The sequence below is a fragment of the Hoplias malabaricus genome, chromosome Y (genome assembly GCF_029633855.1).
Source record: "Hoplias malabaricus isolate fHopMal1 chromosome Y, fHopMal1.hap1, whole genome shotgun sequence".
Lineage (NCBI taxonomy): Eukaryota > Metazoa > Chordata > Actinopteri > Characiformes > Erythrinidae > Hoplias > Hoplias malabaricus.
Genome location: NC_089820.1, coordinates 69,464,693 through 69,482,314, shown reverse-complemented (window position 1 = coordinate 69,482,314; position 17,622 = coordinate 69,464,693). Strand labels below are relative to the sequence as shown.

The window sequence follows — 17,622 nt, the reverse complement described above, 5'->3', positions numbered from 1 at the left end:
GAGGCCATGCCAGTTATCACCATGGAAAGTGATGGGGAGAGGTAGGCCATCCTACCCACACAGGCAGAGAGGGCAATTAAGCTCTAATGGGAGTGTGAGGCATCATATGGATTTGAACCCTCCCCTTAATATCTCTGTAATGTCTCCTTAATATCTTTGTAATGTCTCCTTAATATCTCTGTAGTGTCTCCTTACCATCTCTGTAGTGTCTCCTTAATATCTGTCACATCCTGGCACTTTCTTGTTTATTTTCCCCTGCCATGTGGCTCTGTCTGTTTGTTGTTATTCCTATCTCCGCCCTCGTTCCACCCTAGCTCCACCTTTGTTCTGCCTCTTTGTCATTTTCCTTCGTTATCTGTGTCAGGTGTCTCTTGTTAGTTCGTGTATTTAAGTCTTCTTCCCTCACTTCCTGTTATCGGTCATTTGTGTTGATGTTATTGTGTTGTTGTTTTGCTCTGTTCAAGTCAAGTCGTTTCGTTCTGTTTCCGAGTTGTATTGTATTGTTTCCTTCCTTCTCCCTGTAAAGTCGTGCCGTAGTCATTCATACTCATTTATTATTGTAGTGTTGTTTCGTGCTCTTTCCTATGTTTCTAAGTAATGTTATTTCGTGTTTCTCGTCAAGTTCGTGTGTCTGTTCGCTCTATATTAAATTATCTGTGTTGTAGCGAGTGTGTCCACCTCCGTAAGTCCACTCTTCACGTCCCCGTGACAATATCTCTGTAGTGTCTCCTCATTATCTCTGTAGTGTCTCCTCACTATCCCTTTAGTGTCTCCTTAATATCTCTGTAGTGTCTCCTCATTATCTCTGTAGTGTCTCCTTAATATCTCTGTAGTGTCTCCTTAATATCTCTGTAGTGCCTCCTCACTATCTCTGTAGTGTCTCCTTACCATCTCTGTATGGTCTCCTTACCATGTCTGTAGTGTCTCCTTAACATCTCTGTAGTGTCTCCTCACTAACACTGTATGGTCTCCTTAATATCTCTGTAGTGTCTCCTCACTATCTCTGTAGTGTCTCTTTAATATCTCTGTAGTGTCTCCTTACCATCTCTGTATGGTCTCCTTACCATGTCTGTAGTGTCTCCTCACTATCTCTGTAGTGTCTCCTTAATATCTCTGTAGTGTCTCCTCACTATCTCTGTAGTGTCTCTTTAATATCTCCGTAGTGTCTCTTTATTATCTCTGTATGGTCTCCTTACCATGTCTGTAGTGTCTCCTCACTATCTCTGTAGTGTCTCCTTAATATCTCTGTAGTGTCTCCTTAATATCTCTGTAGTGTCTCCTCACTATCTCTGTAGTGTCTCCTCACTATCTCTGTAGTGTCTCCTTAATATATCTGTAGTGTCTCCTCACTATCTCTGTAGTGTCTCCTTAATATCTCTGTACTGTCTCCTCACTATCTCTGTAGTGTCTCCTCACTATCTCTGTAGTGTCTCCTTAATATCTCTGTAGTGTCTCCTTAATATCTCTGTAGTGTCTCCTCACTATCTCTGTAGTGTCTCCTTAATATCTCTGTAGTGTCTCCTCACTATCTCTGTAGTGTCTCCTTAATATCTCTGCAGTTCCAGACATTAGGTTTATGTCCTACTGCACATATATTTCTTCTTTCTGCCTCATGCTCTTTCTCCTGAAGAATTTTTTCATTATGACATCTATAGGAAGTTAATGAGACACCAACAAGCAACACATGAGAAAAAGCTTTTCCTTTGAGAACTAATGAAGCCTGGAGGGAGTGACAAATTCTGTAAATGTGATCTTTCACTGGAACATTCCTAAATGTGATCCAGTCAAGTGTAAACACACAAACACAAGATGGACAGACACACACACACACAAACGCACACATGTACGTGCACACACACTTGCGCATGCACACAAACACACAAACACAGCACTAACAACATCTCTCCAAAAAAACAATCAATGCACACTATCTGCATATATTTAAAATCCAGAAATAATTACAGCTGCTAAACGAGGGAAAGGATTAACATTGCTCATGTTGCCAGATTGATAACGAATCCACTAACAGACTGGGCACTGTGTAAGCTGTGAAGAATGTGTGTGTGTGTGTGTGTGTGTGTGTGTGTGTGTGAACATGAGTGAGATGAGATTGAATGCAGTGTGAAAGATAATTTTGTGAAGTAATTAAATGAGCAAGACACAGTGCGTTTGTGTGTGTGTGTGTGTGTGTGTGTGTGTGTGTGTGTGTTGTGTGTGTGTGTGTTTGTTTGCATATGCCCGGTGGGTAAGGGGTGAATGCCATGGCTGTTTTCAGGGTAATTATTAGAAGCACAGCCACAATTAAAAGCGCATCTTGAAGCCTGACCCTCATTATCCCTGTCTTTCAGAAGCACACACACACAAACACACACACACACACGGACACACACGGACACACACACACACAAATCATCTAAACAAGACCACAACCCTGCAGTATGACACTTCCAGACTAATTAATTTCAGTGTATCGTTAATCCATAACTAAAAAATTGACAAAAAAATACACGAATTACATGAAGAATCAATTAAAATGGATTACAACAGCTTTTTCAGTGAACCAGAAATTAATCAGTGGCTGACTGCTTGATGATGAGGAACATGTAAAAAGATCCTATTGTCAAATAACAAACAACACAACTTAATTTCTTTAATTATTTCAATTTCAAAAATTTCAGGAGATATTTTCATCATCATCATTTTCTTCTCCGCTTCTCCATTTCAGGGTCGCGGTGAGGAGATATTTTGATGAGATTAAATATTAGAGCCCTTCCAGCTTAAATAAGGGAAGTCCTAATAGCTATGCAACATATCACTATCTACCTATAAAACCAGTTATATTTACTGTCAGGCCTTAAAGGGTAAATACTCTCCCAGCTTTAGCTAGTTCTACAGACGTGAACAAATTTTTGGATTGGTGCTCTGTATGGAACCCAAGTGTCCGATGCAGTCGTCCATTTGGGTCATTACCCTGGATGGAGGACTCCATGACCTGTGACTGAGGCAGTATATTTCATTGTTCCTTGCACAGATTCAAGGCCCCCAAAAACAACAGGGTTCCCAAAACAGTTTTATACACAGGGTTTTTGATTAAAACCATGAACAGTGCCTCTAAGTGGGAGGGGCTATTGAAAGTGCCACTGTAGAATGTTAGCTTTTAGCCCTGAAGTGATGTGAGCCTCTGAAAGTAAAAGCTGTTTTAATTCCCAGCCCTTCTTTAATTATTCAGATGCTTTTAACCTCTTTCGTGGGACGATGGAACTGGGTCCTTCATATCGAGCCTCAGTGGAAATCCCCTGACCTCTAGCTCTGGGTTCAGGACCAAGGTCAAAAGTTCAGTCTTTACAGCGATTTTTCATTGGATTAAATCATTTAAATCCTTTTTACCGGATTAGCTTTCACTCCGTTTTTCTTCCTGTGTCTATTACAGACATTTGGGCCCTGCTCTGAGTCTCCCCTAATGTGCCACAACTACTGAACCGAGAGAAGGAGAGACACGGAGAGACAGAGAGAGAGAAATATCATGTGCTCCATGGATGCATGGAGGGATTACATATATTTGATGGCATTCAGCCACATAAACACTAGCAGGGTCAAGAACTGATGTGGGATAATTACTTGTGGATCATACACACCACTCCAACTTCTCCCAAAGGTATTTAACGGAGCTCCATCACACTCCAGAGAACACAGAGAGACAGAGTTTACAATCTGTCATTCTGCTCTTAAACACCCAGCTGTTTGCTCTCTTTCTCTCCCTCCCTCTTTCTCTCCCTCTTTCTCTCCCTCTTTCTCTCCCTCTCACACTCCCTCCCTCTTTCTCTCCCTCTCAGTGTCTCTCCCTCCCTCTTTCTCTCTCATCTCTCCCTTTTTCTCTCCCTCAGTCTCTCTCCCTCTTTCTCTCCCTCTCGCTCTCTCCCTCTTTCTCTCACTCTCACTCTCTTCAAAACCCTACCCCTCTCTTTTGCTGCCTACCCACCTTTTCTTCTTACTTGTTTTCCATAAATCTCTCTCTCTCTCTCTCTCTCTCTCTCTCTCTCTCTCTCTCTCTCTCTCTCTCTCTCTCTCTCTCTCTCTCTTTCTCTCTCTCCCTTTTCATTACCCTGCAGGTCTTCTACTGATCTCCAGCATCAAAGACAGCAATTCAACAGAGTGAACTTAAAAAGCCTCCTATTTGGCCTCTTTCTCTTTCAGTCACACACACACACACACACACACACACACACACACACACACACACACACACACACACACACACACACTGCCTGAGAAGGCCTTATGAAATTGCCAATGGCCCAGCCATGTTTCCTAGTAACACATGACCTTATAAAGATAAGGAGGGAGAGAATGAGAGAGAAAGAAAAGGGCGAGAGAATAAAAGTGTGTGTGAGTGTGTGTGTGTGTGTGTGTGTGTGTGTGTGTGTGTGTGTGTGTGTGTGAGTCCTCACCTGTTGTCCATGATAGAACACTGCTAACAGGAACATTGCCATTAGAAGCAGAGATGTTCTCTTGGTTCCCAGGAAGCTTTCGCTGTCACCGCAGCAACAGGGCATAAGAAAGTCATTAGCCAGGTTTATTACATACACACACACACACACACACACACACAACTTTTATACCTATACTATATATATATATATATATATATATATATATATAAGGACGATGAACATCACAATACATACATTGATCAGCCACAAGATTAAAACCACTGCAAGTTACTGACACTGATTATCTGTTTACAGTGGCCTTGTCGAAGGGTGGGATATCATCGCTGTCAAAGAAAAACATGTGTCTCTATGTGTGTGGATGTTTAATTACTACATCATTTGAACACAGCAGCTGTCCTTCACAATGTGTGTAAATCTCATAATGAATGGCCAATAGAAACACTCCAAAATTTCTCTGAATAAAATCATTCAGTACATTACATTGTCTTCCATTGAAAGTTAATTCATTCATTTATTATCACTTATTCAGTTCAGGGTCGCGGTGGGTCCAGAGCTTACCCGGAATCACTGGGTACAAGGCGGGAACACACCCTGCAGGGGGCACCAGTCCTTCACAGCGTGACACACACTCACACATTCACTCACACACACACACATACGGACACTTTTGAGTCTCCAATCCACCTACAAACCTGTGTTGGTAGAAATAGTTCTATGATGCTCTGTTTGTGGATGTAGTTTTCTGAGCAATGTTCTGCTGGAAATTCATGTGGATATTACTTTGACATGTAGCACCTCTGTTAACACTGCTGCCGACCAATTATACCCCATTCAACTCACTGGTATTCCCTAATAGCACTGGAAACATTCAGCAGGATAATGCTCATCGCCAAACTGCAAAAATAGTCTAGGAATAGTGTGAGGATCATGACAAAGAGCTGCAGGTGTCACCTTGACCCTCAACTTCTCTAGATTTAAATCCTATCATACATCTGTGGATGTGCTGCAGGAAGTCTGCTCCACATTGGCTCCACTTCTCAATGCACTGGACTTAAAGGATCTGCTGCAAACATCTTGTTCCCACCTTCGTGGTCTTGTGGAGTTCATGGCTTTAGGGGTCAAAGCTGTTTCTGTGGCACAAGGGGGTCTTGCACGAAATAATGCAAGAGGTTTTAAAATTATGGCTGATCAGTGTATTTAAAGGAACTCAGGTTTATTCATATTTATTCGGACAATAAAATAACCCAAAAGGAATGAGAAGAATAATGTAATATGGTGTTAGGATAAAAACCTGTGGTTGCCAAAATTGTCGTAGCTGGAGATTGAGTCGTAGCGAGTGAAGAGCGAGTGATAAAACCCCTCCGTGAGCAGCGAGTAAACAGCGATCATCATCAGCAGAATCACCAGCTTCAGCACGGAATTCAGACGCAAAAACACAGCACAGGTCACCATCGCCAGCACGCCAGTGAACACGAAATACTGCGGATATATACGACAAACACTCTCATCAACACTGAACACTGCAGAAAAGCACTTCCAAAATGATCAACAAACAAACTACTCAAGAAACCATAGACACATATATTAAAATTAAACACTTCAGAAACAAATAACAAACACATCCACAAATATAAAATATTGGAAAATAACCAAAAACTCACCCTTAAATATAAAAAAAAACGTTGACATAAACAAATAAAACATTCTGCAGAACAAACACAAACATGGCTGCGAGCACTAAACACTGTAGAAAAAAACATCAAAAAACAAACACCCTGTGAAGCTGCAAAAGTCCAGAAATGAGCCACAACTCCACACACTCCTGTAAATATACAACACTGCAGAACCCACACACTCCTGTAAACACACAACACTGCAGAACCCACACACTCCTTTAAACACACAACACTGCAGAACACACATACTCCTTTAAACACACAACACGATAGAACCCACACACTCCTTTAAACACACAACACTATAGAACCCACACACTCCTGTAAACACACAACACTATAGAACCCACACACTCCTGTAAACACACAACACTGCAGAACCCACACACTACTTTAAACACACAACACTGCAGAACACACATACTCCTTTAAACACACAACACTATAGAACCCACACACTCCTGTAAACACACAACACTATAGAACCCACACACTCCTGTAAACACACAACACTATAGAACCCACACACTCCTGTAAACACACAACACTATAGAACCCACACACTCCTGTAAACACACAACACTATAGAACCAACACACTCCTGTAAACACACAACACTATAGAACCTACACACTCCTGTAAACACACAACACTATAGAACCCACACAGTCCTTTAAACACACAACACTATAGAACCCACACACTCCTGTAAACACACAACACTATAGAACCCACACACTCCTGTAAACACACAACACTATAGAACCCACACACTCCTGTAAACACACAACACTATAGAACCAACACACTCCTGTAAACACACAACACTATAGAACCCACACACTCCTGTAAACACACAACACTATAGAACCCACACACTCCTGTAAACACACAGCACTGCAGAACCCACACACTCCTGTAAACACACAACACTGCAGAACCTGCGCACTCCTGTAAACACACAAAACTGCAGAACCTGCAAACTCCTGTAAACACACAACACTGCAGAACCCGCATACACCTGTAAACACACAACACTGCAGAACCCACATACTCCTGTAAACACACAACACTGCAGAACACACACACTCCTGTAAACACACAAAACTGCAGAACCCACACACTCCTGTAAACACACAACACTGCAGAACCAACACACTCCTGTAAACACCCAGCACTGCAGAACCCACACACCTGTAAACACACAGCACTGCAGAACCAACACACTCCTGTAAACACACAACACTGCAGAACCCACACACTCTTGTAAACACACAGCACTGCAGAACCAACACACTCCTGTAAACACACAGCACTGCAAATCCCACACACTCCTGTAACAACACAGCACTGCAGAACTCACACACTCCTGTAAACACACAACACTGCAGAACCCACACACTCCTGTAAACACACAACACTGCAGAACCCACACACTCTTGTAAACACACAGCACTGCAGAACCCACACACTCCTTTAAACACACAGCACTGCAGAACCCACACACTCCTGTAAACACACTCCCCTGCAGAACCCACACACTTCTGTAAACACACAACACTGCAGAACCCACACACTCCTGTAAATACACAACACTGCAGAACCTGCACACTCCTGTAAACACACAACAGTATAGAACCCACACACTCCTGTAAACACACAACACTGCAGGACACACACACTCCTGTAAACACACAACACTGCAGAACCCACGCACTCCTGTAAACACACAACACTATAGAACCCACACACTCCTGTAAACACACAAAACTATATAACACACACACTCCTGTAAACACACAAAACTATAGAGCCCACACACTCCTGTAAACACACAGCACTGCAGAACCCACACACTCCGGTAAACACACAGCACTGCAGAACCCACACACTCCTGTAAACACACAGCACTGCAGAACTCACACACTCTTGTAAACACACAGCACTGCAGAACCCACACACTCCTGTAAACACACAACACTGCAGGACACACACACTCCTGTAAACACACAACACTGCAGAACCCACGCACTCCTGTAAACACACAACACTATAGAACCCACACACTCCTGTAAACACACAAAACTATATAACACACACACTCCTGTAAACACACAAAACTATAGAGCCCACACACTCCTGTAAACACACAGCACTGCAGAACCCACACACTCCGGTAAACACACAGCACTGCAGAACCCACACACTCCTGTAAACACACAACACTATAGAACCAACACACTCCTGTAAACACACAACACTATAGAACCCACACACTCCTGTAAACACACAACACTATAGAACCCACACAGTCCTTTAAACACACAACACTATAGAACCCACACACTCCTGTAAACACACAACACTATAGAACCCACACACTCCTGTAAACACACAACACTATAGAACCCACACACTCCTGTAAACACACAACACTATAGAACCAACACACTCCTGTAAACACACAACACTATAGAACCCACACACTCCTGTAAACACACAACACTATAGAACCCACACACTCCTGTAAACACACAGCACTGCAGAACCCACACACTCCTGTAAACACACAACACTGCAGAACCTGCGCACTCCTGTAAACACACAAAACTGCAGAACCTGCAAACTCCTGTAAACACACAACACTGCAGAACCCGCATACACCTGTAAACACACAACACTGCAGAACCCACATACTCCTGTAAACACACAACACTGCAGAACACACACACTCCTGTAAACACACAAAACTGCAGAACCCACACACTCCTGTAAACACACAACACTGCAGAACCAACACACTCCTGTAAACACCCAGCACTGCAGAACCCACACACCTGTAAACACACAGCACTGCAGAACCAACACACTCCTGTAAACACACAACACTGCAGAACCCACACACTCTTGTAAACACACAGCACTGCAGAACCAACACACTCCTGTAAACACACAGCACTGCAAATCCCACACACTCCTGTAACAACACAGCACTGCAGAACTCACACACTCCTGTAAACACACAACACTGCAGAACCCACACACTCCTGTAAACACACAACACTGCAGAACCCACACACTCTTGTAAACACACAGCACTGCAGAACCCACACACTCCTGTAAACACACAGCACTGCAGAACCCACACACTCCTGTAAACACACTCCCCTGCAGAACCCACACACTTCTGTAAACACACAACACTGCAGAACCCACACACTCCTGTAAAAACACAACACTGCAGAACCTGCACACTCCTGTAAACACACAACAGTATAGAACCCACACACTCCTGTAAACACACAACACTGCAGGACACACACACTCCTGTAAACACACAACACTGCAGAACCCACGCACTCCTGTAAACACACAACACTATAGAACCCACACACTCCTGTAAACACACAAAACTATATAACACACACACTCCTGTAAACACACAAAACTATAGAGCCCACACACTCCTGTAAACACACAGCACTGCAGAACCCACACACTCCGGTAAACACACAGCACTGCAGAACCCACACACTCCTGTAAACACACAGCACTGCAGAACTCACACACTCCTGTAAACACACAGCACTGCAGAACCCACACACTCCTGTAAACACACAACACTGCAGAACCCAACATGCCAATAAACAGCTGATAATGCAGGAATAATAGGAAACTTTACTGTACACAGAAAGAACAATGCAATATCCTCTAAAGGGTGTGTACAAAAACTTGTCATTTAAATTAAAACTGTGTGAACAACAAACACGTCCAAGATTAAAAACTACTACAAATAACACACACTTCTATAAACAGGTTATAAACAGAAGAATTTTAAAAATACACCCAGAAATAAAAAAAATACTACAAATCGTAAATAAGAGTGATGCCTTTAATAAAAAGAAAATAATAAAAGAAAAACATTAAAATGTTAAACAACATGTAAAAATGTTAAAAAACTAAAAAAAAATAAAAAAATGCAGCACTAGAAGCAGAATTAGCCTTGAGTAATAACACGGCTCTGAGATATCACAGTCTTTAATTTGTTAAGAGAGAAAGGAACGTTAGAAAGTGTGGTGTGTGTGTGTATGGTTTCATTTCTCAGTGACCTTTTCTTTTTACATAAATTAAGTAAATTCTGAGGAAAGGTTATTATGTCAAACTCCATTTTTTATGCTCACTTCAAGGTTATGTTTCACATAAAAACATCACATAAAGATAATATTCCGAATAAAAAACAACGTTCATTACTAGCAATGAGCTCAGAGGCGAATCTGTGAACCTCCTCAGATTTAAATCACAACCTCAACTAGACGCTCCTCCAGCATTTTTCCCTAAAACTGAAGGACATTAATCAGGAGCTTGTTCTGTTTCATTGCAGGTAACAGCCTCTAGTCTACTCTTCCGAGAAGGCTTTACACTAGATTTTTGGGACACTTTGTGGCATTCAGTCATGAGGTCACTGAGCATGTCGACCTCAGGATCATGTCCGGCTGCTCCACAGCGTCCCGTTTAATGTGTTGTTGATCTACAGAGATGATTGTACCAGTGTCCACGGTGTTGTGCTGCTAAAGCAGATGGATTTCCTCAATATGAGACGGGTGTAGAAGAGTTTTGGACTTATATTAAGTATGAAATTACGAGTCAGAGAAAGACAGAGCTGTGATTTTGAACAAATAAAAGGGAGGGAAATAATGCACTGATATTATTGGTTAATATTCTTTTTTTTTTTTTTTTTAGGACAGCAAATCACCTAAGAACCGACCTCTGGGTAGAGGCAGCCAGGATAGTGGCTGAAGCATCAAACGTCCCGTCCTGAACACGTCCCAAATCGATTTATCAACGTTACCACCACAACTAGAGAGAGAGAGAGAGAGAGAGAGAGAGAGAGAGAGAGAGAGAGAGGGAGAGAGAGAGAGAGAGAGAGAGAGAGGGAGAGGAGAGAGAGAGAGAGAAGAGAGAGAGTGAATGACAGAAAAAAAAGAATAATCCAAAAGCACAAAGAAGTTAAAATATGATCTTCCAAACATTGTAATTATGTGTATTATCCACCAGAGAGGTCTCCAAAATGTAGTGGCTTCTCTAACTCGTGTATACACAGTTGTCACTAAGAGCAGAGTAACCGAGTTAACCAGAGCTTCGTGGAGGTGCTCTAATTCAAGATATAAAACTGACAAATAGAACAGTGGGCTGTTTGGCTTCATTCGTACAAGGACGTTTGTGCTGGCGAGTCTGAATACCAGTGGAGTGTAGTGCTGCCTTTAGCAATAGCCTCAAAAAATAAATATCTGAATCTCAAATGATCTGAATAGCCCAATATTTGGGACCAGCATTACATGTTATACTGACACCTGGTGGCCTGGAGTCAGAGCTTCTGCACTAAATATATCCCCCTGTGGGCGGCCTGCTCTATGCAACAATGCACATGTGCAATATCAAACTGGTTCAGGAGGCAGCGCGGCATTGAGTAGTGTTTCTGGAGCACAAACCATCTCAAAATAGCAATGTCAAAATAATAAATGATCACTTTCAATATAATTATTTGTCTGTGTGTGTGTGTGTGTGTGTGAGAGAGAGAGAGAGAGAGAGAGAGAGAGGGAGAGAGAGGAAGACTCACAATATTAATAATGGCAGCCAGGGAAGTTGATGAGGATGGACAGGAGGATGACAACATTGCGAGCCATATAAGTCTCGTTCACCCAGCAACACGCCTTCCTCAGGACCAGAGGCAGACACTTGTAATCCTCTGCCGTCGTCACGATTGACCAGACAGCAGTGCAGCAGGATGAGCACAGAGAACTGGATTACCATCGTTACCATCCTGCAGAACCATGGCCAACATAAGAACCAGGGTTAAAGAACTGTGGTTTATTAAACACTTTATGTCAAAACTGTAGAGAGCTCTGATAACAAGTGAACCGGCATCCGCTGTGGACAGCGCTGTAATGATGGAGAGCCATCCAAATATTATCCTTTCGGATGAGCAGATGTCCACAGACTTTGAGCCTTGTAATGTACAAAGCCTTGTGTGCGTATTGTGTGTGTGTGTGTGTGGTGTCTTACTTGTAGATGGCAGTAGGCCACTGTATTGCTGTAATGAAGAGGAGCACGATGAAGGCACACACCAGATTAGACTTAAACACTTCATCTCTCATCTGGGAGGTACTGTATGAGAAAGTACACACACACACACACACATTCAGAAATAGAAGCATGGATATTCTCAATGTTTCAAAACACCCTATTCGTGGGCATCACCACACATGAGAAAGTATACACACACACACACACACACACACACACACACATACACACACACACACACACACACACACACACACACACACCACAAACAAAAACTCCTCCTTCACTCTCTCTGCTCTGATTGGTGGATTAAAGAGAGGAAGTGTGATGTCAGGGCTGGAGGCAAAGGCGAACAACCACTAATTAAGCACAGTCAGGGTCTAGGGTCGGCGGGGACACTGAGGATGATGATGATGATGATGATGGATGATGATGATGATAGTTGACAATGCAAGATGGTGATAAAATATAAATGCAAACTAACTTGGCAGATGCTTGATTGGTCTCGAGTAGTAAGAGGGCGGTCAGGTCATGGCCAGTGCCAGTCACTAATGTGCATTATTTATGAACAGAGGCAGGTGGCAGGTAGAGGGCCCTAACGCCAGGATCCCATAAAGTCTGCGGTGCTGTGGCTAAAATACAGACTGCAGTGAATGTCTCAGTCCAGAGCTCTTTATGCTCTTTAAGTGAGTAAATGTGTGCTGTGCTCTGTACTCCAGTGACAAAAACAGCACGTTAAAAAACCCCATTCACATCACAGAGAAAACTGCACGTAAACAGAGGAGACACTCCCTGAGAACAGAAGGAGCAGTACTGCTGTTTGAGGTTAGCCAGGTCAGTGTTTTTAACCCCTTCCTGTCAACATTTAGCACAGCCGCTGGACTTACACGAGGTGTAATGTCATTAAAAATGAGACCCCATTTCACTCTAACACATTTGTTCTTTACGGAAGTTAGTGAAGACGACAAATCAACAATCATTTCGGCAAATGATCATCAGATTCATTGTCAGATTTCAGTGTCTCAGAGCTGCTCTCGGTCCTTTCATATATTAAAAAACAAAAACAGAAGAAATAAAAATAAATAAATTATGACACTGATGTGTTACCGCAGTGTGTGTGTGTGTGTGTACTAAAAATCACAGCACCCTTTTTGCTTACTCATGACAACAACATGTCATAAAGAGAGAGAGAGAGAGAGAGAGAGAGAGAGAGAGAGAGAGCAAGAGAGACAGAGAGAGAGAGAGCAAGAGAGACAGAGAGAGAGAGAGGGAGAGAGAGCAAGAGAGAGAGAGAGAGAGAGAGAGAGCAAGAGAGACAGAGAGAGAGAGAGAGAGAGAGAGAGCAAGAGAGACAGAGAGAGAGAGAGAGCAAGAGAGACAGAGAGAGAGAGAAAGAGAGAGAGAGAGATTCAGAAGAGAGTGAGAGAGGCAAAGTATGACATTAAATGAATGAAATAGAAAAAGAAAGAGAAATGGACACGGTGAAGAGGAGAATAGAGAACTAAACAGAAAGGGAGGGGCGGGGAGAGGGGAAAGAAAGAGAGACAGAAGCAGCAGAGATGGAGTAGAGCTAATGAAAACGATGCTGAAAGAAGGTGATGTTGATAATGGTGATGATGTCATTGATGAAGTAAGTGATGATGTCATTGATGAAGTAAGTGATGATTTATTAAGGATGTTATTAATGATTTTTATTAATGATGCTATTGATGATGTTATTGATGATGCCGATCATGTAACAGATGACACAGGTGAATGATGAAGAGCCGAATGGTGGGGTTTTGGGGTTATAATGGTTTTTTTCTCTGTCTACCTTGTGCTCCAGGAGTGTCTCTCTAAAGGAGAGCGAGAAGGGGGTGATGTGCTGTCGCCGGAGTGTGTCTCCGCTGCGCAGTGCGATGGTGCGCTGCATGCGAGCGTTAATTTCCTGCGAGCCTGCGCGCACATGCAGCGCCTGCGCCAGGTGATCAGGGAGCAGGTTTATGGAGTGACGCGTGAGAGCAGCCAACGTCTACAGAGGGAAAGCACATGCAGCCTCCGTGAATGTGTGGGCGTGCTGGTGCAGGGTGTGTGTGTGTGTGTGTGTGTGTGTGTGTGTGTTCTGAAAGTTCATGCAAATTACACTGCAACATGTGAAATGACTTAGACCAGGAATCTTGAGCCTTTATCACAAAGTGGGGCTTTTTAGAGAACACCGTCTCAATCAAATGAACTCTTGTTTGTTTTTGGGATTTGGGAACTTTTGGCTGAAAACAAAGTGATTAAATTCTAGGTAAATATTAACTACAAAATGGCAAGCTACTTTCCCATTGGCTAGGACTTCTGACGCTTGCTGGAGATCCTAAAATAAGGCCCTGTCCCTATTTTCATTAAGCCCTCTTTTTAAAGGAACACTAGAGAGTATTTTTCAATGCTTCAATGAATTGTAATAGGATTAATAGACCCTCTGTCTTTGCCACTCCGGGCTCAGCATGGCAGAGAATGCACTATGTACAATTTGAAGCACCCCCCCCCCCTTGATTTCAGGGCAGTGCTGTAAAACTGTATTATACTCTGCAACAGTAGCAAGAGCCCAGGAGCAAAAAATACCACATTTTACTGGTGTCCCTTTACGTGCACACAACAGAAGAAAGAAGAAGAAAGGAGTATGTGTGTGTGTGTGTACGCTACTGGTGCAAATAAGAAATAAGGTTCCTTTTCAATTCCACAAAACCAGCAGGACCAGAAACAGTATTGGTGTGTTTGTGTGTGTCTGTGTGTGTGTTGCGTGTGTGTGCATGTGTGTGTGTGCTTGTGTGTGTGTGTGTGTGGAAGAGTTATCAAAGAAATGGAGCTCCATCCTGTATTTCTGGGAGGGATTTCAGGTCCTAAACGTTTGAAACTAAACATCCAACATCAGCCCCTGACCTCAGAAATGGTTTTGTAGCTGAATACCATCAAATTTGTCACAGCAATTTACCAGGGTCTAGTCTGAGGCTTCTCAAAACAGGAAACAGACTCCCTTGTAATACTCTGCAAGAGATACTCGCTGAGCACTTTACTTTATTTACATCTTCATCCTAAATTATTCAGATATATTTATAATACAGCATTCCACTCTAACAACTCTACTCTACAGATGGAGATGCATAAAAACATATACAAAAGCATATGACCCCCCACATAACCTTTAAATCATCTCTTGATTACTAATAATAACTTACAAAATGAAATGTTGTAAGTAGTTTTCAGTTGAGCAGCAGGTAGTGTCTCTGTAACAGCTGCAGGGTCCTGGAGGTTGTAGGTTTGAGTCCCGCTCCGGGTGACTGTCTGTGAGGAGTGTGGTGTGTTCTCCCTGTGTCTGTGTAGGTTCCTCTGGGTGACTGTCTGTGAGGAGTGTGGTGTGTTTTCTCTGTGTCTGCGTGGGTTTCCTCTGGGTGACTGTCTGTGAGGAGTGTGGTGTGTTCTCTCTGTGTCTGCATGGGTTTCCTCTGGGTGACTGTCTGTGAGGAGTGTGGTGTGTTCTCTCTGTGTCTGCGTGGGTTTCCTCTGGGTGACTGTCTGTGAGGAGTGTGGTGTGTTCTCTCTGTGTCTGCATGGGTTTCCCTCTGGGTGACTGTCTGTGAGGAGTGTGGTGTGTTCTCCCTGTGTCTGCGTGGGTTCCTCTGGGTGACTGTCTGTGAGGAGTGTGGTGTGTTCTCCCTGTGTCTGCATGGGTTTCCTCTGGGTGACTGTCTGTGAGGAGTGTGGTGTGTTCTCCCTGTGTCTGCGTGGGTTTCCTCTGGGTGACTGTCTGTGAGGAGTGTGGTGTGGAGTGATGGATTTTTTAAATCTTTAAAAGGGTTCTTTAAATAACACTCCCACATCTCTTAAACACACACCTTTCTTTATGGAACCTTTTATGCCCAGCCCTCAAAGAACCCTTTTTAAGAGTGTACATTAGAGTTCTATGTCTCCTATCACTGTAGAAATGAAGCACTAGGTAAGTTTGAAGTGAAACGTTTATCCCTCTAAGGACAATAAAGGCAGTCACTTGATATTTCAGTTCCCCGAACCGCAGAATTAGTCACCTGTGACCAAAACATACCAAAACCATATAACACATCCATAAACATGAATAACTTTTTGCCGACCAAAATTTGACGACATCCTCACATCCTCATGTTCAGCATCCTCGCATCAATTAGATTCCATGGATACTTACCCTGGGGTTTACACATTGTTCCAAGCAGTCCTGCTGACTGGTATACAGGGATAGGAATGGTATTTTCCTCCGTTAGATGATCAGCAAATGGCTAACCCTGGTTGTGCAGCAGCTGAATGTAGGCACTGTGGTTTAAATTTACTGTCACCTCAAACAAAGGACCCATTTCTGTGCAATTAAAACAGCCCGAGGTCACAAAGCTTATTCCAGCTTGAAACACACCATGCATGCAGTTCTCATTGAAGAATTCCTGAGGTCTATGATGAACACAGTGCCTAGCATCATTCACATAACAGCAGATTCAGTGCTGTTTCTGTGCAATTTCTGTGTTTCTTCACCCACTGTAACCAGGCAACATTGCGTGCAGAAGGGAGCAAAGGCCTTTCTTTCAGAAACTGATCATGAAGGATCTGTGTTGAGTTCTAGAAGGAATTCTTGCCTGAAAGCCAAGTGATTTTCATTCACAGGTTGTGAAAACATTGCCGGTCCCTGTCAGTTTCAACTTTCAGCCATAATTTTGATGAAAAATTCTTGAGCTTGGATTTTTGCCTCTGCTGTTTAAACCGTTATGATGCACCGGTGAATTCAGCTACTTCCTTTACAGCATGGCCTTTGGCACACCCAAAATGCAATCACCCCTTTTTGCCAATCGCAAACATCTGCTTTCCATTTTCCACACGTCAAATTAAGCATTCACGCACTGCACCACCTCTTCACAATCTATGAATCCCTTTGCATGCTCCACAGTTATTTATAACCTGATCATCCTCATCCAACGCCATCTGCAGGCACCTGAATTTACTACCACCTTAAACACGCAAGCTAATATTTTGTCAGGGGGAGCTTATTTTTCTATTCATGGGTATTATTGCTGACATGGACAGCTTCTCTCACCAACAGAACACACATTTGAGAAAGTCCAGCTTTCATATCAAATACATCCACAACATCAGGGACACACTGCTATTAACAGAGAACAGGAAATGGCACAACAGCAATCCTGGCCACTCAGGCTGCTGAGAAATGGTGTACGATGTTGGAGAATCGGGACATCCTACTGGGCACATACTGTGGCATAAAAATGCTGTCTGTGCAGGAAGAGAGAGCAAAAGGTTTTGATACAGATCACGTGACCTGTGCTGCTGTTACTCCTCACACGGAGTGAGCTTCTTTGTGCTTCGAGTGCTGTGATAGAGTCTTTCTTGTTCGAGTGAGTGACATCTTCAGT

At 43.0% G+C, this 17,622-nt stretch overlaps 1 protein-coding gene across 1 annotated transcript in view; it reads right to left on the bottom strand.

Annotated features, from left to right (window-relative positions):
* Positions 1-17,622, bottom strand: part of LOC136678332 (adenylate cyclase type 8-like) — a 59,523-nt gene that overhangs the window by 14,255 nt on the left and 27,646 nt on the right. The window contains 9 exon segments of the mRNA XM_066656353.1: positions 4,449-4,530; positions 5,743-5,971; positions 10,935-10,976; positions 11,258-11,264; positions 11,745-11,765; positions 11,767-11,889; positions 11,891-11,948; positions 12,191-12,289; positions 14,023-14,222. Of these exon segments, the coding sequence (XP_066512450.1) occupies positions 4,449-4,530; positions 5,743-5,971; positions 10,935-10,976; positions 11,258-11,264; positions 11,745-11,765; positions 11,767-11,889; positions 11,891-11,948; positions 12,191-12,289; positions 14,023-14,222 (861 nt within the window).